The 26,088-nt window shown below is 39.6% G+C and overlaps 1 protein-coding gene across 11 annotated transcripts in view; it reads right to left on the bottom strand.

Annotated features, from left to right (window-relative positions):
* The window catches only part of BICD1 (BICD cargo adaptor 1), a 164,693-nt gene that overhangs the window by 65,637 nt on the left and 72,968 nt on the right, over positions 1-26,088 (bottom strand). For all 11 annotated transcript variants that reach the window (XM_072923518.1, XM_072923519.1, XM_030263275.4 and 8 more), the window contains exon 2: positions 17,259-17,471. In XM_072923518.1, coding sequence (XP_072779619.1) covers positions 17,259-17,471 — 213 coding nt within the window. The remainder of the gene's footprint in view (positions 1-17,258; positions 17,472-26,088) is intronic.

Raw genomic sequence — 26,088 nt, 5'->3', positions numbered from 1 at the left:
AAGAAGATTACAATTTTTGAACTTTGAGTAAGGTAAGCACTACACTTCAGTTAGTGTTAGGGGCTCAAGAATCGAGGAATTTCTGAGCTTTAGGATGCAACCAGCATCCTCTTCATCCAAACTTCCTCCCTCATCTCACATAGATCACCAAGTGTCAAAGAGACCAAAAAAATGCAAGAGGGTAGCCAGTTACTAAAAATGAAGATCTGAGCCTCAGTGCCTCAACATCCCATTACAGGTAAAAAATCACCTCATTATAACAAGTCTGTACAAATTATACACCTTAAATCAGAGCACATTTAAAACAGTGCAGATTTTCTGTTAGCAGTCAAAACAATGCAGGCATTTATATAAAGAGGTGGGAAATCGGCAAAACGTGTCCGGGTTAAAAAAAAAAAAATAGTATTACTGCAAACAGAATTTATTTCCACAGTATTTTAGCCCTCATATGAATAAGATAAGTGTGTGCTATAGGAACAGACTGGTAAAATTATCTCACCAAGTAAGCAGGGAGCTGAACAGATGGCAGCACCAGGCATCACTAGACCTCACTTATAGAGATGATCTTTATCACTTCCATAAGATTAGAAAAGTACTCTCCTATGAAATACGTGCAACATTCTGAGGGTGAGGCAGAAATATTTTTTTTGTTTCCCGTGGAATCAAAGATTATGGACTGTCCACCATGATAATGTCAGTGGTTCTAAAAGGAAATCCCATACAGAGACAGCTCATTTCTCCTAATCTGCCTGCTGGTGCCGACCTTAGGTTTGGTTTCTTTGTAGGCAGGGTGTTCTTTTGGAGATTATCTTGAACTGCACATCCACCTTCATCTTACCCATCAAAAAGACAAGTTTAGAGCACACTTAGCATGCCCAGCCACATGTGTGACAGCATTCATAGAAGGCAAATTGTGGCTGGTTTGGGCACTTCTTGAATTTATAAAATTGCTTCTCTCTCTGACCAAAGCACTTTTTCCCACTACGTGTTTCATACAAAGCTTTCTCCTTCCTGCCTGTTTATCCCATCCTGCCATATGTTCCAAAGGAGAAAGGCTTTAATTACAGCAGTTACTGAAGCACTTCCCTACCTACAAAGCACTGCAGAGCCTTTTCAGAAAAAAAAAAAAAAAAAAAAAAAAAAAAAAAGAATTGGTTTTATCACTATTATCATTAACAGCTAAAAAGTCCATTTGTGAGCTCTAAGTGAAGTGTTGCACAGTGATGACAAAAAAATTCATTCAATTTTACATAATGGGAAAGAGAAGCACAGAAGGTTTGTGCGCTTGTTTTTTCCTTTGACTTAGCATAACATCATGCAAATGGTTAAACAGCAACAACACAGAGCAATTTTCAGTAGCAATTTTAAACAATGAGGCAAATATATGCTAGATATGGTTCAGCTGATGCCAAAGACAAAGGGGGTGGGGGGAAAGCACAAGCACTTAAAGTCTCATAAATTTATCCCTCACATAAACATTAGAAAAGTAGAAGTCAAATAAGACTTGAGCAGAGCTTCTCAAGTCTGGTCTGGCACCAAGATGCTTCTTGCAGCCAGCTGGCTGTACCTTAAAGGAAAGAAAAGCCTTCATTTTTTGACAATAACTGTGAGGTTTAACACCCTTGAAGCAGGGGAAGTGCACAAAGCTGGGGGATGGTGATTTTTCTATAATGGCATGGTGCTGGAGGGCATAACCACTGCACTGCATTCCCTGAATAAGGACGTTGAAGATGCAGTACATGCCCAAGTTTACCTTTAGGCAATTTTTACACTGAAAATAGTTGAAATGCACTTATCTTGCCTGAGTAAGGCATGAAATTATTAAAAGTATAAGGCTGTAAAATACACTGAAAGTCAATAACACACAGGTAAAGAATGGAAGACAATTCTCCTGGGAGGGGATGCACAGAAAAAATGCTTGAGTCCACAAGAGAAGATATATCTATAGTTCTCCCTTTACTCAGAAACAATAGCAAATGACATCTGCAAAAGTCATTTCCTGGCTGAAAAAAAAAGACCTGGAATCAGCTTTAAATGGTGGGGTTTTTTGGGGTTTTTTTGGGGTTTTTTTTTTGGTTTTTTTTTTTTTCCATTAGCTCCTCTTAAAACTCCAATCCTACTTACCCTTACACAGCAGCAATCTTGACAACCTCTTGATGTTCATTACCTTCATCAGGAAAGATGCTCTTCTAGTGCTTCTGGTTTTCTTTCATACCCATGTCCCCTCATAACTCGACTGCTGTTCTGCTTTATCCACTCCCAAAAAAGCCACTCTGAAGCCATAGGAAACTCATCCATCTCCTCTGGGAGAAAAATACTCTTCAAACAAGCCCCACATGCTGCTAGCCACTCAACAGCTCAGGAAACCTCTGCTAGCACCACGTTTCTGACAATCAGTGCCCTCTGAAAGCCCAGCCATGCACAAGGGAGCTCAGCACACCCAGCCACATCTCCATCATCACAGGTAAACCTCTCAGGACAGCTACATCTGAAAATCTGGCTGGATTTAAGGGGTGAGACATGACTTGGACTGTGTGACAATGATAAGTGATGAACAATTTGCTTTAAAGGCAGTTTGAGGCCTCTTTTGAGAAAAATTAAGTAGGCAATGAGAAAATGTTCACCTTGGGAAAACGATCTCTGCTATTAAAAGAATTTGCTTATTCTTTATCTAGCTGCAGAAGTTATTAAAAGAAATTACATTTTTATCTTTCAGCAAAGCTTCTCTCTCCAAGGTATGTGCAAGTACTGCAGTGGACATGCTGTTTAGCTGGCCAAATGCATGAACACCACACACATCAGCAGGAGGAAAGGTGAGGGTGAGAGACATTTCATATTACAGGTGCACTTTGCTGATGGGTCATATGACTGTTTCAGTGTTTTATTGGTATTTTCTAAATGAAAAGTAGTTAACCCTCTATGAAAATGCTGAATTTATTTTTTTTTTTTTAAGTCTATCATCTGGAAAACAAGAGAAGTGCTCCCTAAAGCCAAAATCAAAATGTCTACTTCATATACAACCTCTCTCAAACCAAATTAATTTTCCTCACCCTTGATGGAACAATAATAGGCTATCAAGGCTGTGCAATAAAACCCCACACAATAAATTGAAAATTACAGCAAGAAAAAAAAAAACCTCAATCTAGCTGGAGAATATCCTAGCTGAAAAAACAAGTTCCATCTCTGTATTCATGAGGGAAGGCAGCAATAAATCACGTTTAGAAGTTAACCCAAATCATGCTGAAATAATGGAAGTCTCTAATGGATTACAGACAGGACAGGGAAAGAGAAAGCCAGAAGAGGAAAAGGCACATGGCTCCTCACCCCAACACACCCTGAATTATGTGCTTCAGTGGAGGAAGTGACATGTGTGTATTTTACTTTACTGTTGTTTTCACAACCCATTTTACCATCCCATTGAATTACACCTTTACAGTGCCTAAACTGTTTTTCAGCTGCAGCACTAGATTTAAAAATAACTTGAAATTCCAGCCCTCAGATGGGAATGATGCTTGGAACTGCCTCCACTATTACAAGGCACAACTAAGAGAAGCAATTCCCTTCTAAAACTCAGCATTAAAAAAAAAAAAAAACTGTTTAAGAAAAATGCTTTAAAAATGTAACAAAAACTGACTGTGGTTTTAGGCTTCTTGCAATAAATAAGACAAGCATTGCAAGATGATGTAGCTTATAAATTTTGCTGCAGTATTAGACAGAAAAGAAAGAGTCATGGCTAAATTTCCTTAAGCAGGGGCATGTAATAAAGAAGAAACTGGTGTATTTTGGTTTTAATGTCCTGGAATTGCTTACAACCGCTGAGGAAGAGGTCAGTGCAATACGATATGAAAAACAGAATGATAAACCAGATTTTGCATTTGCTTCTTGGTGTAAAGAAAGATTACCTCTCCAGCTCACTCTGAGTTATTGCCAAGATTTTTAATGAAATGACAACAGGGATGAAAATAATCTCCAATATATTTGCAACCTTGCAACTGGATAGCAAGGAGCTTTCCAGTTGCAGTCAAAACCCAACACTTTTTGCTAACTCTCCAGTCTTTAAATAGCTGATCATGGCTCTTTCTGCCTCAAGGCACAGAGTTACAGAGGCTGCAGCAGTTGTTCTGACTGTGCAAAGAATCAGTATTTTTGATATTTCTGAATGGAGCTAAGAACAAAAATATAGACTGTGGTATGGTAACTCAGCACTTCACTTTGCAACATGCAATTAGTGGGTATGAAAAGGAAATATGATTCCCTAAAGTATATGGCAAAAGAATGATTAATTTACATAAATGCTGCTGAAGCTGAGCTAGTGGTTTATTTGCCTTGCCTTTCTGATAGCTGCAGTGAGAAGCTGGGTAACAGCTTCTCACTGCAGCACTGAATTCCTAAAAATTGGTCCTTAGCTCACCCAGGAAATCCAGAGCCCGAACTCAGCACAGGGCAGGTGGTGCAGCTGCCCTGTGCTGGAGCTGATCACAAAATCAGAGTTCATTACTCTTGATAACATGCTAAAAGGTGGAGGTTTTCTGAAACAGAAACACCACCAAGGCTGTGCACTTCCCATTTTAAGTTTAAAGACCCACCTAGTTTTTGTTTTCCTTCCTAATACTCTAAAATTTTCACTTTTTGAACTTCAAAACATGCACTGTCATTACATTCCCTTGAAAATGTTAATATCATTCCAAGTGGACTAACAATACAGAAGTGTTTTTAAATTCTAGTAGCAATTTAAGATTAAATTTCACTTATAGTCAATAAAGTGATTTATTTTAAAACAGAGTTATGGCAGTTATGACTCTCGCATAAAGCTCCATCTCCGAGCAGATTTGTTTGGAAGAAATTTGGTAAGAGGAAGAAGAAAGAAGAAATTAGGTTAAGAGGAAAAAAGAGTAAGTAATAAATTCTAGAGGGCAAGAAAAGTGGCAATGTAAAACTAATAATTGGCTTTTCAAAAGTATTTATGATAGATAAAAACATAAAGCAAAAAGAATATGTGAAAGCTGTCAAGGGGCTGACTTCAAATCACCACTGACATTTACAGAGCACTGGCAAACCAAGTTGCATAAAAACAGTTGTACATCCTGGCCTCCAAAGCTCAAATATTTGGATGATGATTGTGAAAAACACCATTCACTTTTGTTAAAATTTTAGAAGTTTAATAGTAATGAAAATAGTAATGAAAAGTAGGATAATAAGAGACAATAAAAAGCAAAGACTTACAGATGTCTGGGTGCCTGGCACTCCACCAACAAGCACACCTTGCTAACAAAGGATTACCCCTTAAAAGCAATAGCCTATTGCATATTCATATATTTCATACATGATTCAAACATTCCTTTCAAACTAAGGTGTTTCTGCTTAATTTTAGCTTTCCCCCCTCCATCTGATAAATCAACCTTCTTGGTTCCTCGAAGTCTGAGCTTTCCCAATGAGGAGACAATCATTCTTCTCTTGGAATCTTGGTGGCTGTTGCTGTTATCTCTTATCCAGATAGGATAATGCGAAGAATTTCTTGATTATCTTTTTCATTCCTTGAGCTAGTTACAAAACTATCTTATATCACATTGTTTCTATTTTAATATTATGCTATAGCCTAAAAACTGTATGTACCACACTACTTAACAGAGATTAATACAGCACTACTTAAAAGAGATTAATACAGCATATCTTTCCAACATAACACATATAGTATTCATTTTAATATTTGTGAAGAGCCAATCATATTATACGCATTTTTCACAATAATGGCTCAAAGATTCTCAATAAAATTAGTATCAAGAGCATACCAATCATATAAATCTACATCTCTAGATATGTTTTATCTGTTTAGCAACTTCTGTGCAGTAAAATGGCAATGGGAATTGCTGCGAAAATAAGGTGAGCTCGAGCTCTACAATGTGCCTATGAACATCTTGCAAAGGGGTCTGCAGATTCCGGGCTTCTTCCTCCCTGCATTTCTGCCTTGGATAACAAACCAAGGACATTGTTTTCTTCTTACATTTGTGGAGCACACCAGCAGAGTGACTTGATATAGACCAAACTATCAAGTTTTCCCTTTAATATATTCCCATTTATTTGACAACCAACCCCCATCCATACCTATTTCTTGAATTTTCTACTCTTTCTTCCCTGCTTTTCTCATACGTCTCTCTGTGTGCCTTATCTGGGAAGGGCAGATAGTCAGAGAAGAGCAGACATGCAAGAGAAGCTGCTTCTGAAAGAAACACTTTCCTTCCTCCACACTGACCCAGAATTTTGCCCCTGACACTTTAATCACATCCAGCTACTAAGGAAATAAGCAGAATCCTTTATCTTCTCACTGCTGTTGTGTTGCCACTTCCCTCGGGATAACAAGACACAAGGGACCCCAACAAACAAGTGGAAAAACCCCTGTGTCATGAGCCAAACCTCACAGTGTTGCACTAGTGAAGAGCATTGCCTCTGGATGCCCTTTTCGTGACTAGGTGTGCAGGGCTGGTGGAAAATGACCCATTTTTAACCCAGCTCACTCTGAGCTGACACTGTGATGCCACAGCCACTCTTCAGGCAGAGTTCACAGCCAGTGTCAGAGCAGACAGCCCGACCATTCCACTGAAGTGAAAAATCACAGCTCTACGATGATGCCTTCAAGGCACATTTAGCTGAAAGAGCCAACACACTGTGCTTCAGGAGGGAAAGGAAAGGCTACACAGGCAGAATGAACGAGCAGCAAAGGCAAAAATTGCATTCATATCTAGTCCTACCTATTTGATGGGGGTTATTTTAACAATAACATCATAGAAGCAGACAAGCTCTGATTATGTATGAGCATCTGCACGTACACATCTAAAACATTTGCCAGCAAAAATGCATTTCTCTCAATCCTGAAGCTTAAGGGTGGATTTGACCATCACAATGAAAGGGTGATAACACTGTCTGACCTCTGCCTGACTTGCTGCCCACCTCCTGGATGCTGACTGGCACTGACTGCTGAGAATAACTAAAAATAACCAGCTTGTGTCATATATTGTAATAAGGGCAAAGGGAGAAAAAGAGGTGGCATATTTGAGGCTCTGGTTGTTCACCCTTCTGTCACCTTCCTCTTAGAAATTTTCCCCTTGTTGTAGAAAGCACAATTAGTACAGATGATGGGAGCCAAGAGCTTATTAATGATTTCACACCAATGACAAACTGGTAATGAGTTTGAGGTTTTGAGGCAGAAGTGGGGAACTGAAGAGAAGAATCTGCCCCACAGAGGACCACATTTAAGGATAGCCTCAAGGTTTCCAGACAGAACAGACTTGTTAGATGTAGTCTGAATGAATCTAAATGGGGAAATACCAGCATAAAGAGCACAAAAATATAAACCCCAAAGATGCTGACTTTCCTCATAATTTCCAAGGTTTCAGAGGTTTTGTTTCTACATGGTTTCTTTCATTTTGTTGGGGGGGGGGGGCGGGCACAATTTTTGCTAAAAAAACCTCTTTAGTAGTTGCTTACAATCCAAAGGCATAATTTTGATGTGTTTTGCTCCATCTTGCTCTGATTGCACCTCACAAATCGTGCAATTCTGGGGTCAGGTCACAGGCAATGCTCCATGTCCTGGCAGCCAAGACATATCCCCAGGAAAAGCCAAAATGACCTAGTAAATCCCAGGAGAAACCCTTACAAATAAATTAGTATCAATTAAAAGACAAGAAAATATAGACTGAAAATAAACTTGAAGCTCAAGCACTTTGGCTGATAATTACTGTCCACATGTGATTAGCACCCAGAGTTTCCCTAAGGTCCAAGTAACTAATCACAGCTCCAGTAGAGATCGCTGGGTTTTTCAGTTTTGTTTGGTGGATCTCATCTCTGACCAGTCAGTGCCATCCACTCTGTACTGCTTAAAAATGAGAAAAAAAGTTTAGGAGGAAGGAAAACAGGCAGTGACACATCCATATGGAGGGAACAGGAGAAAATCAACAACAGAAGGTACAATCACGCAGGGCTACAGTGCATGTGTGGATTCCCAGGAGAGGAGAAGTGTGAGCCTTGTGTACTGATGGCTGGGAATACACCCAGATTGCTGTTCTGTAATCCCAATGAGATCCCAATGAGTACTGAAGGCATAAAACACTCAACAATTGCCAGGCATATTCTAACACTGAGTGACTGGGAAGAAGTCTCTCAGGGAAACGTTAACTATCTTTTTTTTTTTTTTTTTTGTTAACTGAAAACTGCTCAGGATATTAACAAAAAAAAAAATCAAAGGAAACTAATTAGAACAGGGGCAACAAACTTACCTTCATTTGTTGTTTAATATTCTTTATCAGTGACACATGTCACCACAATTTATGCCCTATTTGCTTATGTACTCAGGCAGTGAGGACTTCCAGCAATAATTTTTCCTTTTCCTTATGCCTTTACTTTATCTGGAAGGCTACTTAAGCTTTTAGACTCAAAGTCTGGCACCCAGGGTATTTTTCCTTTCTCACTAAATCCCAGGCTAATGAATGAAGTCACAAGGTACACGGTGAACACAGCTCCTGAGCTCTTGCTCCTGAGAGATCACATTGCAAAGATTCTGTAAAAACTGGCAATGCACCTAATCCCAGCAATGCCAAAAAACATCTCACTCCACACACTTGAATAGACAAAAGCCCAAGTTATTTTTAACCAGCACATTAGTACTGAAAAGAATTAGTCAGCACAAAAAGTTCTTAAGAGGCCTTCCTCATCCAGAAACAAAAGCAAGGCAGAAAAGTTACACATTTTTAAAATGTAGAGGCCACAAGAAAAAGCAAAATAATGTCTTGACAAGTTCAGAGAGCAGCTAGTCCAATATCCAAGCAGCCACTGGTGTGTGATACCAGTGGGATACTGGGAAACAAGGATATTATATCAAGATGTTTTCCCTGGCATCCCCTACCAGTCCTGGGCACTGGGACTGGATCTCCAGGTGGCAGCAGTACTGATGGCCCAATGCCCCATGAAATGTGCCTCACTCTTCTTTAAACCCAGGTAACACCTCTGGCTTCCAGAGCTGTCCTCTCAGCATGTGGTCACTCAATTCCCTGCACAAAGGGGGACACAAAGGGCTTGGAAACACCACCATGGCACAAATAAGGGGTCATTCTTTCACAGAACTTATGTAAGACCCAGCACTGCCAGATCCCGATTTGATTAATTGCTGCCCAAATATACCAAGGGCAATGAAAGTGCACCCTCTTTCATTCTCTATTTGAGGCCCCTTTTCTGAAAGAAGGAGCTGGGCATTTGAGTATTTTTAATAAGAGACTCTGTATTTATGCAACAGTCTCTTGGTTATGCTCCATTATCCCACTTGGCCTTTTTTTGACCTCCCTAGTGTCCATTGTTTGACTCTGCTATTCCCAGCGGAGCTAAATGCCTGAACCTTGCCAAAGAAAACAGTGTCATGAATGTGTCAAGTCCCAAATTTGTATCCAAAATCCTTGTTTGGGCTCATTAACTGCAAACACAACCACTCAAAGATGCTTTTGGTGGCTTGCAAGTATATTTGAGGGTAAGAATAGCAAAACAATGAGCTGGTTACCCTAAGAAAACAGTGCCACCACAAAATGTATTTACCCCGAACTCCTGATCTTCCTATTCTATTACAGCTGCTGCTTATGAGGAGTATGAACTTCGAAACAACCATCTTATAGCAATTTAGGATCATAAACCACATTTCAGGGAACAAAAAGGTGAATCTTTCCATAGAAATGTTTGGTTTCACCTGAGTGGTTTGTCAGCCAAATTGTGAAGCAAGAACCCAAAGAAAGCATTTGATGGTAACTAAGTCAGAAGATGGAGCTGAATGGCAGATCTGTAATTAAATCTTTGTCTGTTAATAAGAACACTCAGAGCAGTTGACAGTGGTCTTGCTCCTTCTCAGTACTCAAAGCTCTTTCTCTCACAGAGAGACCACATCAGTCTATAAGTATACCCATTAATTTCACAGCATGAAGAGAGATTTGATAGGATTGCAGGCCACAGCTTGCTGTATCTTTTTGTCTCCAAGGCAAAGAAAATTATTTTGTTTCTTTTCAGAAGTCCTGTGAACTGGGAAAGTACATGTACAGAGCAGAGGAAACCATGTAACAAGCTTTCAGACTAAACTCCATCTGAAATTTTTGCTGAAAGTAGATGGAAACAATATACTTTTAGCAATTTCAGCAGCTTCTTAAGGCAAAAACATCACCCATTAACACTATCATCAAAGAAGAGAGAAACATTTATGAGGATGGCCTGGCACAATCTCCCTATGGCAGGCTTTTCTAAGCACAGGCGGGAGAAAATAAAAACATCTCTCAGTGGGCAAAATAACGCATAGTATAAGCCTAATTTAGAGCTGGTTCTAACCAGATGACAGTAACTTTCACAACAAAGGAATGTAAATATTGTCAACTCTACTGATTATGCTAAAAATGCCGTAAATTGAGATGTGAGCACTCTCCTGCCAGGAGGAACAGTTCTGCCCTTTCTCTATCACACCCATCCCCACTTTGTTTTCAGATACCTGACACCCACCCCTCAGTCATGTCCATGGGCTGCTGCAGCAGCACTAGAGCTCACTCCATCTCAGTCCTACAGCTTCTTTTCAAAAAGCAGCGCTTACATTAAGGTCCATTAGGATCAAAACACCATTAACAATGTCCATATTGAATACTCCAGCATATTTTCTTAATTATCTCCTTCTAAAAATCATAGAATCATTCAGATTAGAAAATACCTCTAAGATCATCAAGTCCAACCATTAACCCAGCATGGCCAGAGCACCATTAAACTACATCCACAAATAACACATCTATGTTTCTTTTAAATGCCACCAGGGCTGGTGACTCCATCACCTCCCTGGGGAACCTGTTCTAATGCTTGAGCACTCTCATGGTGAAGAAATCTTTTCTTAGTTTTCAGTCCAAACTCTCCTGGCATCAACTGCAGGCCATTTCCTCTTGTCCTACCATTTGTTACTTAGGAGAAGAGACCAATCCCTACCTCACTACAATTCCTTTCAGGAAGTTGCAAACAGTGATACAAGGCTCTTCTGAGCCTCCTTTTCTCCATACTACATACCCCCAGGTCCCTCAGCTGCTCCTCACAGGACTTGTGCTCCAGACCCTTTATCAGATCCATTTCCCTTCTCTGGACTTGCTCCAGTACCTCAATGTCCTTCTTGTCATGTCTTTCATGCCACAAAACTGGACACAGGAATTGAGGTGTGGCTTCTCCAGTGCTGAGTACTGGGGAACAATCCCTGCCCTGCTCCTGCTGGCCACACTATTGCTGGTACAGGCCAGGTGCCATTGGCTTCTTGCCCAGCTGGGCACAGCTGGCTCATGTTCAGCTGCTGCCACTGTCTTCCAAGCCTGTAGTGATTCATGGGGCTGTTGTGGCCCAAGTGCAGGACTTTGCCTTGTTGAACCTCATTCTGTTGTCCTCAGCCCATCAATCCAGCCTGTCCAGATCGCTCTGCAGAGCCTTTCTCCACTCCAACAGAGCAATATTTCTGCCCAGCTTCGTGTTATCCACAAAATGGCCAAGGGAGCACTTGATCTCCTTGTCCAGGTCATGATACAAGGCTCTTGCTGTAAGTGCCACCTTAATATCAGCAAGGAGATAAATATTTATAATGCAAGTTTTCTTTGACTGGCGTAGATGCCAAAGCAAATTTCCACTCCACATAGATAGAGTGGGATAAGGCTGTGGATGCAGACACTGAAAGCATGGGGCAACACCGCAAGGGAGCTAATGAGGTCATGGAAGGATGCTGCATGGTCAGAGTCCACACTGCAGTCACTTAAATCACTTCACTATCTGGGGTAAACACCAGAGCACAACCACAGGCTCCCTGTTCTATGCACAAAGGAAATTAGACAACTACAAGAAAAGCAAGCTAACAAAAGTGAAGAGAGTTCACTAGCTTTGTCACTACAGCCAAGCAGCTAAAAGGTGTTCCTGCAGCACATCATTCCTAGCAGTGATTCCTCTCCCAGACTTAGCTTTTCTGTCTTTTTTCAGTGCAGAGTTGGTAAAAGTCACCTCATTTGGTTACCCAGAGTTACCTCTCTCCAAGAGCTCAGCAGTTAAGCCCCTGCTGTGGGAGAGCCAGGTTGCAGACCACGCTCTAAGGGATGGAGACAGCCTTTGCTGAGGGCAGCCACCTCACAGAGGAGAGGCTGGGGTCCTGCTCTCTGACCCAATTAATATTTAAGTATTTCTTATCCAATATTAATTGAAATAGGGACTAGAACTTGTTCCCTATTCCCATCTGAGTAGTTTAGCCTTTAGGCTACAGTCATTCTCATCAGCTTGCTCAGTCCCACAAAACACTACCTCCCAATAATGTGGAACAGCTTCATCCGCAGGAACAAAGAGCCTGCCAACCAACTGCTAGGGCTCTTTCTTCAGAGAACAAAGTAGATTCACAAATCCCAGGACAGAGAACAAACTGGAGCCCCAAACTTCACCACAACCACAGAACCAGAGTGGAAGGACATCTCTGGGTGAGGTGGCCAGCTGGGAAAACTCTCCTTGGAAGACCCCAGCAGCTCCAACAGCAGTACTCAACAGGGTAGTGACAGACCTCAGGCCAAGCCATACCTTTAGATGGACAGAAAATTTTACAAAAGGTAAAAATTGAAGCACATAACATCTGCAGAAGCTTCCAGCAGTAGATGACAATTGAATGTACAAAGGAACTAAGGGCATCCTACATTATACAAGATGCACTATGTACCCAAATCTAAACCCAAAGCAGAAAAACAAGAATTTGAAATTGGTGTGTTTGCTCTGGTTGCACCATGACAGCATATTGACTACATGTGCTCACATTTAAAAGTTTCAGATTTTACTTAAAATTGTAAGAGAAAAAAACCCTAATTTTTCAGCTTGAAAAAATATAATTTCTAAATAGGAAACAGCAAATTTTGATTTAAGCAATGTTTCATATAGAAAGTCCAGTGCTTATATATATATTAACTTTTTAAATGAAAGCCAGCTTGAAGACAATGATAGTAAATTTTTTTCTGTTTTCAAACATTAGTTCCCCTCAAAAAAATCCAGGCTACCATGCCCACACATTTTCTGATTAGCATGAAATGCAGGATTTTTGTACTGCTGAAGTGAATCTATGTTTAGCTACTGATTGCAAGGGCAGCAGGGCAGCACAACTTCACCTTAGACATTTTTTCACCTGCTTTTGGCAAATAATACATCACAAATTTCTATTTTTCTCTCCACCCACTCCTCCACTGCCCTCTTTCCTGTTTTTGCCCTCCAGAAACCCAGGTGTGTGCTGTTTCCACAGCCCATTAATATTGTCATCACATAAAGCCCCCTGTTCATCTGTTATCTCGTGGGCTGCAGGCACACAGGTGCCCATTTCTTTCTGCAATCCATGCAGCTGCTCTAGTGGCTTTTTGTAGAGAGCCAATGAGTTTTAACCCTTTTCTTCCTGGCTTTCTCCTTTTCACTATTTCTAATGGGAAGAAAGAGCTGATCCATACCTGCCAGCCCCTTCAGACAACAAGACATTCACCCACCCACCCCAAACAACTCGTCAGCCTAATCTCATAACACCTAAAAATCTTGAACTGTGCCATCACGCATCTCCATTTTCTACACTGCCACCTGCTTCAATCTTTGCCTCATTCTCTTTCCCCTCCAGTTGCCACTTGTTTTGAGTCAGATGCCCAGCTCCATGGTGTTCAGTCTTCCCATGATGGAGGAGTATATACACACATCACCTCTATATGGGGATTTCCTGTCTGTGAGCATGGAAAACTTTCTCCAGCTTCTGAGCTGGGTCATCTGGGCTTGTCAACCAGCTCTGCCAGTTATCAGCTTCTCAAGGTAGTGATTTCATCTCTATACACCAATAAAATACTTATGGTTATCATGAGAAGAGATTTTCTCACTGGCACAAATGAGAAAAAAGTTACTCATCTCCCAGCTATAAGTGAACAGTGCTTTTAAATAGGTAGAAAAACAGATTCCAGAAAATTACAAAAGGATAAAAGATTGTCTATTAAAAGTGTTTTTTCAAAGAAAAGTATTTTTTAAACATTTATAATAAATGAGGGCAATTTATACACTGTTAGAGGAGGTTACATGATCTAATAACCACAATGATCTCGCCATACAGAGAGGCCACCATCATAAACTGTGTGATGCCTGACATACAGATTTTGTAAATCTAGTCTCTCACTGCTAAAATATTATATCTCTGGTCTCAGTTTTAAAATCTGTATAGTTTTTGTTCAAATTAAACAGCCTACATTCCCTATCTGAGGTCTTGGTGGGAGCTTTTCAAAACGTGTATTTTATTTAGTTAGGCAATAGTTAATAGGATTCCTATCCAACACTCTAGGGATTTTTATTACATCAAAAATAAGGCTGGTGGTGTTTTAGTCCTTTAATCATTTTAACATGAAGTAGAAAGCTATCTATGTTCAGAGATTCCTGGTTCATTAATGCCCATCAGGGTGAAGCACATGATCAAGTTCTCAGAAAAGCATCTTTTTCAAGATGTAGGACTGAAATCAGTTTGTTTGTTTTTGCAGTCTGAGGTGCATAATTCTCCAGAGACCTGAGCCTGATACATTCCCTTTTATAGGAAGGGAGATGCAGGTCAAGCTGCCCTGCAGACATCAGCTGTGACTGTAAGGCAGATACTTGCTAAAAGGTATGAATTTTTAAACTGCGGGACTAAGGAATTCCCAAGATTGCTAAAAGCCATCAGCATTCATGTGAGTGCATTCTGATGGTTCAGAAAATGCTCATACACATTCATGTGACTATGGATTTCTGTGCAAATTCAAAGAGCACAATGAATTCATCAGCTAACTCCCATGACAAGCTGCAGAGTGGAGAAGCACTGAGTGTATTATTTTGGAATTAGATACCAATAACAGGGGTCATTTTTTGAAAACCCACCTATCAGTCTTCAGTATCCTAAGTGGATGAGTGCATGGAGAAACTACCATACATTTGTGTCATCCATGCAAAAACACTATTCCCAGAACCACACAGAAGTTATTCAAACCTTTATATTAAGACTGAAGGTGAAAGGAATTATTTTTTTCCTTGTTTGTTTAGTATATAAAATATCTTAAAGCCAAAAAAACAGCCATAAAGCATGTTTTTCTTGAGGGGAAGAGGTAGTGGCCAGGGAGGGGAAAGGACAGGATACAATCAGGTAACTTATGTCCAGAATCTACCCATCTACCTTTGCATCACCCAGTACAAAGGCCCACACAAAAATGACATTTTTTCTTTCTTTTTTTTCTCTAATTAGATTTCCAGATTTACTGCCTTAAGAGACAAATTTCTTCCTCATTGTAGCAATCCACCCACAGCAGCACCTAATTCTGGCTATATCCCAAAACATACCAGACACTTCATACTTTATTCCCTCACCTTTGTAGCTGTCAAGATTTGGAGTAAGTTTAGTCTGCTTTTTCCAGCTTGCAGGAGGCAGAACCAAGCAGACAAATTCATAAACACTTACAGGAGAAGATCATGTCCTTTCAGCAGGCACTTGGACATGACAGCCACAGGACCAAGGGATACCAGGCTGGGCACAAGAGTAAGACTTCTTTGAGCACAAGGTGAAATACCAGCATAATTTAGTGGGAAAAAAACCACAAAGAGCCTGAAATAGGTGCCAATCTCTCCTCTATCTCTTATTGTTATTCAAGTAATTAATCATAATAGTGTGTGATGTAATGAAGTGACTGCAATAATTCCATTTATGCTTCCTACATTGATTGTAGTAACACAAAATAAAAGTTCCATGTAGACTTGATACTTGGGGTACAACATCATCTTAATAATAACAATCAGTTTATCAGCCTTATTTTTATTCAAGCAAATTCCTTTATTGCACTTTAACTACTGTGGCTTGATTCTATTAAGCATCAGAGCAGGAAATAATTGCAGCTGGATTCACACTAGGGGTTACTATTATCACCAAGGAAATGAGGACAATCAATATTCCAGGGAGGACAGGTACTGAAACTGCCTCGTGAACAAACTGCAGATCAATAACCATCATAGAAAATGGAAGGGAGATTTGCATTTGAAGGAATCCCAGAGAAAAAAAATGGAGTACAAAGACAAATGTGCATTTTTTTTCTAACTTGGTTGTTCATTTGTGTCTGAACCCAAAGTCATCAGGACCTGTGAGCTAAACCAAGCAGGCAGGGCTGTCAGCAGCTGGCTGTCTGCCACCAAGAAGATTTTAAGGTAGGATTTTAGGACAAGTAGATCAAAAATAATTAAAAATAGATTTGATTTTCTTTTGTTAACCCCCGCAATAGCAATTGCAATCACATATTTTAACTGGAATATGTGAACAACTGGCATGTGTGTACTTCTTCCCGAAACCTGATCTGTATTATGGGCAAGTGCAGTAAAATAAAAATGTTCAGTGGGAGTAAAGGCCTCAGTTGCAGGGATACCCTGTTCCAGGGGTTTCTGTAGGCTAAAAGGATGCTATTCCATTCAGCTACAGAAAATATGGCAACCATTAATATTAGCAAATTAATGCATTAAGTAATCACTTTCCAGAATCACATAGGAAAGATCTCCTCCAGCAGCTGGACAGTGGGGAGAATCCCTATGTCTAAGCATGCCCAGGGAATGCCGGCAAGATGTGGGTTCATTTCCAACTGCTGCCTTCCCCTTCATGTAGTTGTTCTGCTACACTCCATTATTTCCAGATTCCAATGGGGGAAAAAGGCAAGTTATTAAATATTACTTAATTCTCCATCAAAATTATTCAATGTCTCATATAGTCAATAACTACATCTGACTTCCTTACTGTTACCCATTTTCTGAACATGAGCATGCATTTTAATTTCGCTTCACAAGTAGAAGAAAACCAGCAAAAGCTTCATTTAATTCTAGGCAGTCCAGAATACCTGAGAAATTATGTAAATCCTGAGAAAGAAAAGTTGCATAAATATCAGAAATGTGCAGAAAACGTGCTGATGTAAAATTCAGTACTATAAAATACAATGCAAAATGCTAAGGCTGCTTAGGAAATTACAGCTTCTCTAACTGGTTTTATTATATTTTTAAGGTGGTGGTATTGTTTAAAACCAACAAAAATTATATTTTCTCCTTTCAAATTGTAGCCTTCTCAAGGCCATGTGGTTTCTGGGAATATCACCGACTGGGAGGTGAGTCTTTTCATTTCCTGTACTATTTTGTTTACTCAGAGCCATGTTATCCATGATACCCTAAAGAAATTCAGCCCCATTTACCTCTTTCAAGTCTTGGACAATAGCAGTGAGCCTCTCATTCTCTGCCTGAACGTTGGTGACCACAGCCCTGCTCTGCTTGAGCTCGTTCTGCATCTCCAAAATCTTGCCCAGGTAATAGGCTTCCTTGGATGCAGACTCCTGGAGAAGAGTCTCTTCCCGCGTTTCGCCATCTTCGGCCACTTTGCGGTGAACAGAGAAGGACTGGCCAAAAGCCTGCAAGGGGAAAACAGAGCACAGTAAAAACCTACTGAAGCCCTAGAACAATTATCACCAGTACTGAGCAGCTGCACAGCCAGCAGGAATGGGATAGATCTGCAAATCCCAAACTCTGACCTATTAAACACTGTCCCAGCAGCTGAGGGCCACCACCGCACTTAGCTGGAATGAAGCATCTTGGGGCTGCTCCCGTTTGCAGTCTGGATTTATGGCCCCCATCCAGCTGACCTCCACTGAGATCAAGATGGTGCTCTGCTAACTGGCCATTAATTAGTACAAATGTTTAATCCTCCTGCATCAGGCCAGCCCTTAATTCATCAACTCCTTTCCTCCTTGGTTCTGCAAAATAAATGCGTGGTTTGCTTTGGCTTAAAGAGCCAAATAGCTGACAAATCTCACTCAATTGCTTTCCATTTCCAACCACATTTTCCTATAGGAACTCATCTCCTGGTATGGAAGAATGTTCCTATAACCTGGAAGAAAAAAGAAACAAGCAGTGGCCATTTACACCTCTGGGATGCTAAACACAGTGCGTCAGTGCCTTAATTTCATTTATACTCAGTGGTTTTTGCTTCTGTTGGATATTTAACCGTTTGAGGAGTGTTTAAATAGAGAGACAATTTCAGTGCTTGTCTTCTTGTTACTGGCTTACACTGATCAATTTAATAAGACGGTATTTCTCAGTGACAATTTCTGAAGTTACTTTGGACAGCTCTGGAGCAACCTTGAAGAAAGCAAGTTACAAGCCATGATAATAGACATGATGGAGATATCATCTAACTACAAAAAAATGGGGGAAAACCCAGCAATAATATAATAACACAAAAAATAATATAATAAAATAATAGACACAAAAAATAAAAATAGCAATAAAATACAAAATAAAATAGAAGCAAAATCTGATTTGAGTGTATTACCTTTTAGAAAAAGACACTTAGTTGAAGATTACATGACCTGATTCTGGAGAAAGACAAAAGAGGGCTTCTAATGTGAAGAATATTTAGCCTAACACAGGCAGAAGTTCTCTCGTGTATCTTAAATCCAAGTGAACACATCTGAAAGATCACAATTTTTTTTTCTCCTAATACATGAGAGAAATTTGAGTCATCGTAACGTGCTATTTCAGTGAAAAATTATCCCTAAAAGCCTCATATCTACCCAGTTCTGTAGAACCACAGCACACATTTGTACCCACTGTAAGCTGTGGCCTCCTTTGCCTTCCCATCGATAAGTCTTGCCAAATTAAATCCCTTGTTTTACTGCTGCTATTTATAGACTTTCAGAACACGTTCTAAGCTTCACTGGCACTAGAACTGAAGCAACCCTTAGAAACTTCAAAGGAAAACTCTCTTCAAAAACTTCTCAACTTTTAAGTCTACTTCACTTGGAGAATCCTGTGAACTCAGCATTAAAGGATTCTAAAAATATTCAATAATGTATTAACCCAGCTGTCTTCTCAAAAAGCTGTAAGTTACTGAAATAGCAAGCATCAGCAACTTGCTAAACAGGATTTTCCAAATAACAAGAAATTCAATTTAATGAAACTTAAACACTGATACCTGTGAATCAAAGACAACTGTTTGGGGAACACTGCTAATAAATTATCTTCCTCTACATACTTATGGCTCACTTTTCCTAGTGAGCACCAGTCAAATAAAGACCCTGCAAGACAAATGTAAAGGCCACTTATCCAGGGGTAAAATCAAAATACAGCAGAAGAGCATGTAGGACTTGCAGGGGTGGAGAATCTCATGAACAAATGTTACCTGGAGCCCTCTCTCTACCAGAGAACCAGAGTTCAAGACCAGTGCACAGTGATGACAGCCTTCCAGATGCATACCAGATTTTCCTTAGTGTACTTTGAAGGTGCATTTTTAGCATGTGTGATGTTTGAGAACAGCTATGAATATAGATTTTGGGGGGCGGGTACATAGCATAGTGGAAAATCACTGTGTACTCCACATTTCCTTGTATGTATGACTACAGAAAATACATAAACTTTCCTTTTCCTATAAAATCAGTTTGAATGTTACTGTATCACAGAATGGGTCAGCTTGGGAGGGACCACAGTGGGTCATGTGGTCCAACCTCCCGGGTCAAGCAGGGTCATCCCTGAGCACATGGCACAGCATTGCATCCTGACAGTCCTTGAATAGCTCCAGTGAGACTCCATGAACTCTGGGCAATCTGTCCCAGTGCTAAGTCACACATACAGTAGAATTTCTTCCTCATTTCTTTGATGGCCAAGCCTGTCCCAACTCATCAATATCAGAAGATTTAATTTCTTTCTTAAACTGCCATCAAGTTGTTAAAATCAGGGAAGGAAAGCAAGCAAGCATAATTCACTTTTGATATTGATGGTAATTATGCAGATTAATGCAACAAGGAGATGAACATTAAATACTTTCTAATTATAAGCAAGCAAAAAGTTCTGCTTTTCTATTTCATAGCCTGTACAGAACACCAAAAAACTTCTTAAATGTTCCAGACATGTCCACTTAAAGTCTTCCACAAGATTGATCACTTTTAAATTAGATCACATATCAATACTTTTCAGCTGGTAGCCAAATATTTGTTCTATTCTATGTTTTAATAAGTTGCTTAATATATTTACTTATCTGTAAGACCTTACAACCTATGATGTGAAATATTTCAAGTAACTGTGCTCACATGAGAAGGTGATGACCTGCACTGCAAGTTAAAGGAGGTTCACTTGCAATTGGGTCATGTGCTGGATACCAGCTGGTTTGCTGAACAGATCTTATGATATATGTGGGAATACCAGCCTGCCATGGAAGCCTGAGTGGAGAAACAGCTTTCCTGTGAAATGACACCGAGGGAGAGATAAAACAAAGCAAAAGCAAAGCAGATGTTCCCTGTATTCACCATTGAATAAGATCTTGATAATTTCATAGAATGCTCTCAAGTATGCTGAGGAGGTACTGTACTATGCTGTGCAGATGTATCAGTTAATCATTAATGCTCCTCTCATCATGGTGCTGCTTGGTGGGACTCCTCATTAAAGCCACTTAGAAATCACTGTTGGTCCCTTGTTGGCTTTTGGGTTCAGTAATCACAGTGTGGGGATTTCCTGACATCTTCCAGATTCAAGTTTGGACCAGAAGGGGCTGTGTAATCATTCAGGGTTTCCGTTTCTTTGAGAAAACCCCTCCTAGAGTAGGCACAATAGCTCAGATTAGCCACAAAGACTAAGGCAAGTTTACTGCTTCAACAAAGGCTGTTCTAACAGAGCAGTCAGATTTTTACTTACACTGGTCCCATTAAGATTTTGTTTGAAAAGATGCTCTTGATCAAGTTAGAATATGCTTTTTTTTATCAACTGGTTGTAAAAGCCAATTAACAAGACACCATTAAACTATGTATACACATCTATCTCCTGAAACCTCAGAACTGCGTAACACTACCATGATTTTTAAAAGGCATCTTAAAATTTGAACTTTGAGAACAATAAAATAGTGATCACTATTTGAGGTCATGATAAAAGATAGCAAAAGTGAGTGCACACAGGGAAGAGGTCAAATTTGATCATGCAGAAAGGAGTAACTCTGGAGGAAAAACACCACTTACTGTTGAACTCTAAGTAACCCCAGATGGGAATTCCAGTCAGAAGCAAACAAGTATGACAGAAATAATGCTGTGAACAAAATGGGCACAGATCTACAAAGGAACAAAGGAAAAATGACTGCTCCAGACATGTCATATTTATATGATAAATATAAACAGCAGTAAAAAGCTAATGTGCAGTGACATAAAATGATGTCTAAAACAAATTATATTTATCACTTCAAGAAAGAAAGGAAAAAGAGAGGCTGTATTTCTAATTTAGGTGTAGAAAGTAGCACACGTGAAAAAGGTTAGTTTAAAACTTAAGCAGGTAATGAAGGCTGCTATTTCTGAATTTCACTTTTATTTTCACTAATGACCTCCTGGGACTGGAATTCTGAAATGCTTCACAGAAATTCCTTCTTCTACTCTGGAATGATTAATAAACAGTAAACACGACCTGACTGCTATCAGGACAAGCAGGCAGCCTACTTTTATGGCTTTGACACTGACTGTAGTTTTTTCTGATGCACAATGCAACAGCACTGAACTTGTTCAAATGATGACCTATTTGAGCTGCTAACGTGCTGTAAAGCAGAATATCTTATGTATTAGTTACCTTCACATTCATAGCATAAAAAAAGGGGAAAACCAGCCTGGATTATCCAAGAGAGTAGCATATTTCCTTGTCAAATGTCAGTATGGCATCACAGATGGAAATCTTTGCTCAGGATGCTATGGGTTAATTCCAGGAACAGGCCTTATTTTGTTGCAGACCTCGAATGCCTATTTACCACCAAATATTCCTTTAGTCACTTGCAATTCTGTGTCCCTCAGATAAGACTTTTTTTTTTAAGTTTGCTATATATGGGATTTTTTCTTGGTTTTTTTTTTTTTTTCAAAATTCATTGACAAAAAGCTCAGGGTTCTTTGAAATTTTTCAGACAGAGGTCTGTGAGAAAATCCCCTCTAGGGAAGGCTGAGGAGAGGAGCAGCATCTGAGCAGGATCTGCTCCTTCCCTCAAACCCAGTTGTTACAAAGCTGCTTCCTCCGTAACTCGTGATGTAGCACAAATCCAACATGTTTCTTAGCAGTGCAGCAGCAAAAAACACTCTTGCAGAGGTGACTGATGGTTTCTAATTATATTATATCTGTTTTTTGTTTTAGACCTCTAAATTTTGTTATAATGTAGACTAAATCTTTGTGCAGCTGACACGACCTTCTCATGTTCATTTAAGATGGCTGAGACAGGTCAATAGTTTCCTTTTGGAAGCCAATACTGAAGTTATTAAAGCTCTCAAATGCAAACACTTGGCATATTGCAATCAAAACACAGGCAGATGCATGCTTAACGATGACTGAATAAAAAAATTAACAGTCATTGTGTGGATAGTGCATGTGAGATGGACAGCACATGCAGGGAAGCAGATGGAAAACTCAAAACCAGATTGAGATCACAGCCTGAATCAGCATGGGCTTATAGGCAAGAAAACTAGATCATGAACTTCTGGGTTGGCAGGCTAGCTGAAAACAGCTGATTGTCCGATTCCTCCTGTGTTCAGCAAGCAGGATACTGAACTCTTCTGCAGAGGCAGAAGACTGAACATCTATCTCATCACTAATTTAGCTTTCAGCTCAGAACATGAAACAAGGTTCCTAGACTTAACCTGTTCCCCAGTCAAAAGGAATGAGACAATTGATCAAAATTTCATTATACCCAAGCACCTGGCTAAGCACTGGTAGTTTCAAAATTCCAAACTCAAGATGATCAGCTTTATGCTCTATGGAACAAAAGATTAATATGATATTTGTGTGTTTGAGTTTTATTTTCTTAATGTAACAAAATACCTTTTACTTCATAGGCCCCATCTTGCAGAAAAAAAAGCTTAAATGTTTTGCAGTCAGTATGAAGCAAGCCAACAAACTGGGCGTTTCTTATTTGTTCTTATGCAAGCAGTCTGCCTTTTGAAAATAGTGAAAATTAAACTTTAAAGGACAGGTTTTTTTTCAATTCATGCTTTGCTACAGATAATTGAGGAAGCTCAAGTTCCCATTTGAAAAATGTAGAGGAGAGTATCTGCTGCTGAGTGAAAAGGATGTTAGAATAGACACATTCATTATCTGAAATAAAAGATACTATAGTTGTGACAGGACAAGAGGAAATTTCCCCAAGCTGTGCCAGGGGAGCTTCAGATTGAACATCAAGAATTTCTTCTCTGAAAGGGTGGTCAGACATTGGAACATGCTGCCCAGGGAGGCTGTGGAATCACCATCCCTGGAAGTGTTTAAGAAACGACTGGATATGGCACTCACTGCTATGGTTTAGTTGACACAGTGTTGTTTGGTCAAAGTTTGGATTTTACCTTAGAGGTCTCCTCCAACCTTAATGACTCTATGAGCATGGTACAGGCAACTGAGAAATCTACAAAAGATTAGCACCAGAAGTTAGAACCTAAAGGCAAAAAGCATTTAGCTTTATCTCCAAATACCAGCTTATTAATTCAACTCTCTCCAATAAAAATGCAAATGCTATTGCAATGATAAAGTCACATAAGTCAATACCTGCATAAGAGATTTCACTTGCAAAAGGGACTTACAAGCCAAGGTGATGGATATTTTACCCATGCCAGAAATGCTAAGGAGATCAGATACATGGAAAACATAACTAATCCTGAGTCTATTTACTGATGTAGAGCAGTAGGACAAATGTCAACAATTCATAGGCCTTTCCCCAAGGACGATTTGGGTAAAAGAATAGCAACACAGATGCTTCTGTTTGTTCTCAGTGGATCCCTTCAGTATCTACAGTCCTCTTGAAATTCTTATATCAGATGCTAATCAAAGCCTTCAGAAAACACAGAGAAATTCATATTCAGCTCAGCTACAGACACAGCCATGCTTCTGCAGTCCCAGTACACAGTGTGCTGATTTACATCAATACGTGAGGCCTCAGGCAACCACTCTGCCTTTTTATTAATAAGGAACAAAACCACTCCTAAATGTGATGGTTAGGAAATATTTATAGACAAGAAGAAAGCACTGCCATGAAAATGAGCATTCAATGCCAACATCCATTGTTCACCTGCAATCCAGCAAAAGGGGGAGTGAATAAGAATTTCCATTTAATTGCCTTTAACTGCACTCTAGATGGGGATTTCAATTCCCCAGCCCTAAGCATTCCCTCCAGGCACAGAAAACACCAGAAGGGGAAAGCTTCTAACAAAGAGCACCACTTATCTACAACACAACAAATTAGTTTCATGCTGGTAATTCTAAAGCAGCTCTGTTCAAAATTCCAATGCCAATAATTAAATTATTTCTATAAACAAAACAATTCATATCTTGTTAATGAAACATAAGGTGGCTTACAATTTTAAACTAATTACTATCAGACCAACATCCAGCTATTACAAAATTTCAAATAAAACTAATAGAAGCACTATCAGAACAAGCACGTAAGACTATCAAGAGATTTTTAATTTTTTTTAAACAAAATGTGCCTGAAGGCACAGATGAAACCAGCCTCCCATGGAGGCCTTATTACATTTGCACTGAGCACCAAACCTCATTTTTACAAAAACTTTTCTTTTTTTTATAACCGATTTTCTTCTCTTTTTGTAACTATGAAATGGGTGAAATAATTGTCGTTCTCTCTCCTGTGCTTGCTTGAATAAAGCAGCAAAGAATTAATGCCAAAATCCAGTTCTTTAAGAGTTACCAGCCTGCTGGGACATTCTTGTTATTTCACATTAGTTCCCCATATGTAAATTCACAATCCATAGTCAGAACACATTTATAGAGCATTTTAGGAATGGTCTAAGCAAAGTCAAGCTGGTAGTGAATAATAAAAACAACCATTTGCTTAGTGAAGCACATGAAGGGGGATAGAGTAGAGAGTCAGACTCTTCTCAGCAGTGCACAAGAAAACTGCAAGATTCAAGGTCACAATCTGAAACCAAGGAAATACACACAAAACAAAGGAAAAATCCACCCTGAGAGTGGCATGGCAGCAAAATAAGTGCCCAGAGTGGCTGTATACCCTCCATCCTTGGAGACTTTCCAAACTCAGTGTCTAGGACAAGACCTTGAACAACACTTAACTTTGAACATCATCCTTAAGATCATCTTCAGGAACCTCTTGCAAACTAAATTCCACTATGATTCAGGGAACAACCTTCTGTGCTGGAAGGACTGGTAGACACTACACTTCTCATGGACCATGCAGCTGAAAGAGCCATAACTCATGGCTGGCCATTTCCTTGGGCATCTTCAACACCAGCCTAAAATTGAAGGTGACCAAAAGCAAGACCAATGCGATTTTACCGTAATAAACAAATCTGATTATTTAAATGGAGCATACAGAGACATGAGGCTTTAATGCCAAAAGCACAAAGGGACCTGGAGTTTTACCTCTTTGTGCTACCAGCACCCTCAACTAGTTTTACTGCAGCAGGCATACTGCATCTGACCCTAAGAGTAAGGCTCAGTCTAAGCCAAATTCATAGTAACAAGGCAAGGTGAGTCAGAGCAGAAAAAGGTCTTCCAAAATAAGAATTTCATTAACAACTATACTTACAGAATACGTGTTTTCTGTATATCCTACTAAAGTAATCATGCTTGTTAAATTTAAAGCCTTAATTTGCCTGGCTACACTTACACTCCTATTCTCATGTGAGAATAGCAGTTCTTCATGTGAACTACCAGCACAACAGTTCTGATTACTCCATAGGCAAATAATAAGAATTAACTCTCTCCTTGTGATCATACATGACTCGCTTAATGTCAGCATGTGGAAACCAGAGTTGTGTTTAGCACGTACCTTGGACAATGGAATGCATGGCAGGAGCCCCACATTCCAGTTCCTGGAGATGGAGTATAAGCTGTAAGGAGGCACACATTAACTTGTAGAACAGTAATTTTTGAAAGGAGAAAGATTATCCAGAGATTTCTGCTGCTTCAGGCATTTACAGAAACTCCTAAAAGGTTAAGTTGGAAAAATCTCTAAAAAAAAGCATGCCATTCAGAACATGAGGCCAAAATTACAAACCT

Source organism: Taeniopygia guttata, chromosome 1A (assembly GCF_048771995.1).
Source record: "Taeniopygia guttata chromosome 1A, bTaeGut7.mat, whole genome shotgun sequence".
NCBI classification, from domain to species: Eukaryota; Metazoa; Chordata; class Aves; order Passeriformes; family Estrildidae; genus Taeniopygia; species Taeniopygia guttata.
This window is presented reverse-complemented; position numbering and strand designations above follow the sequence as displayed.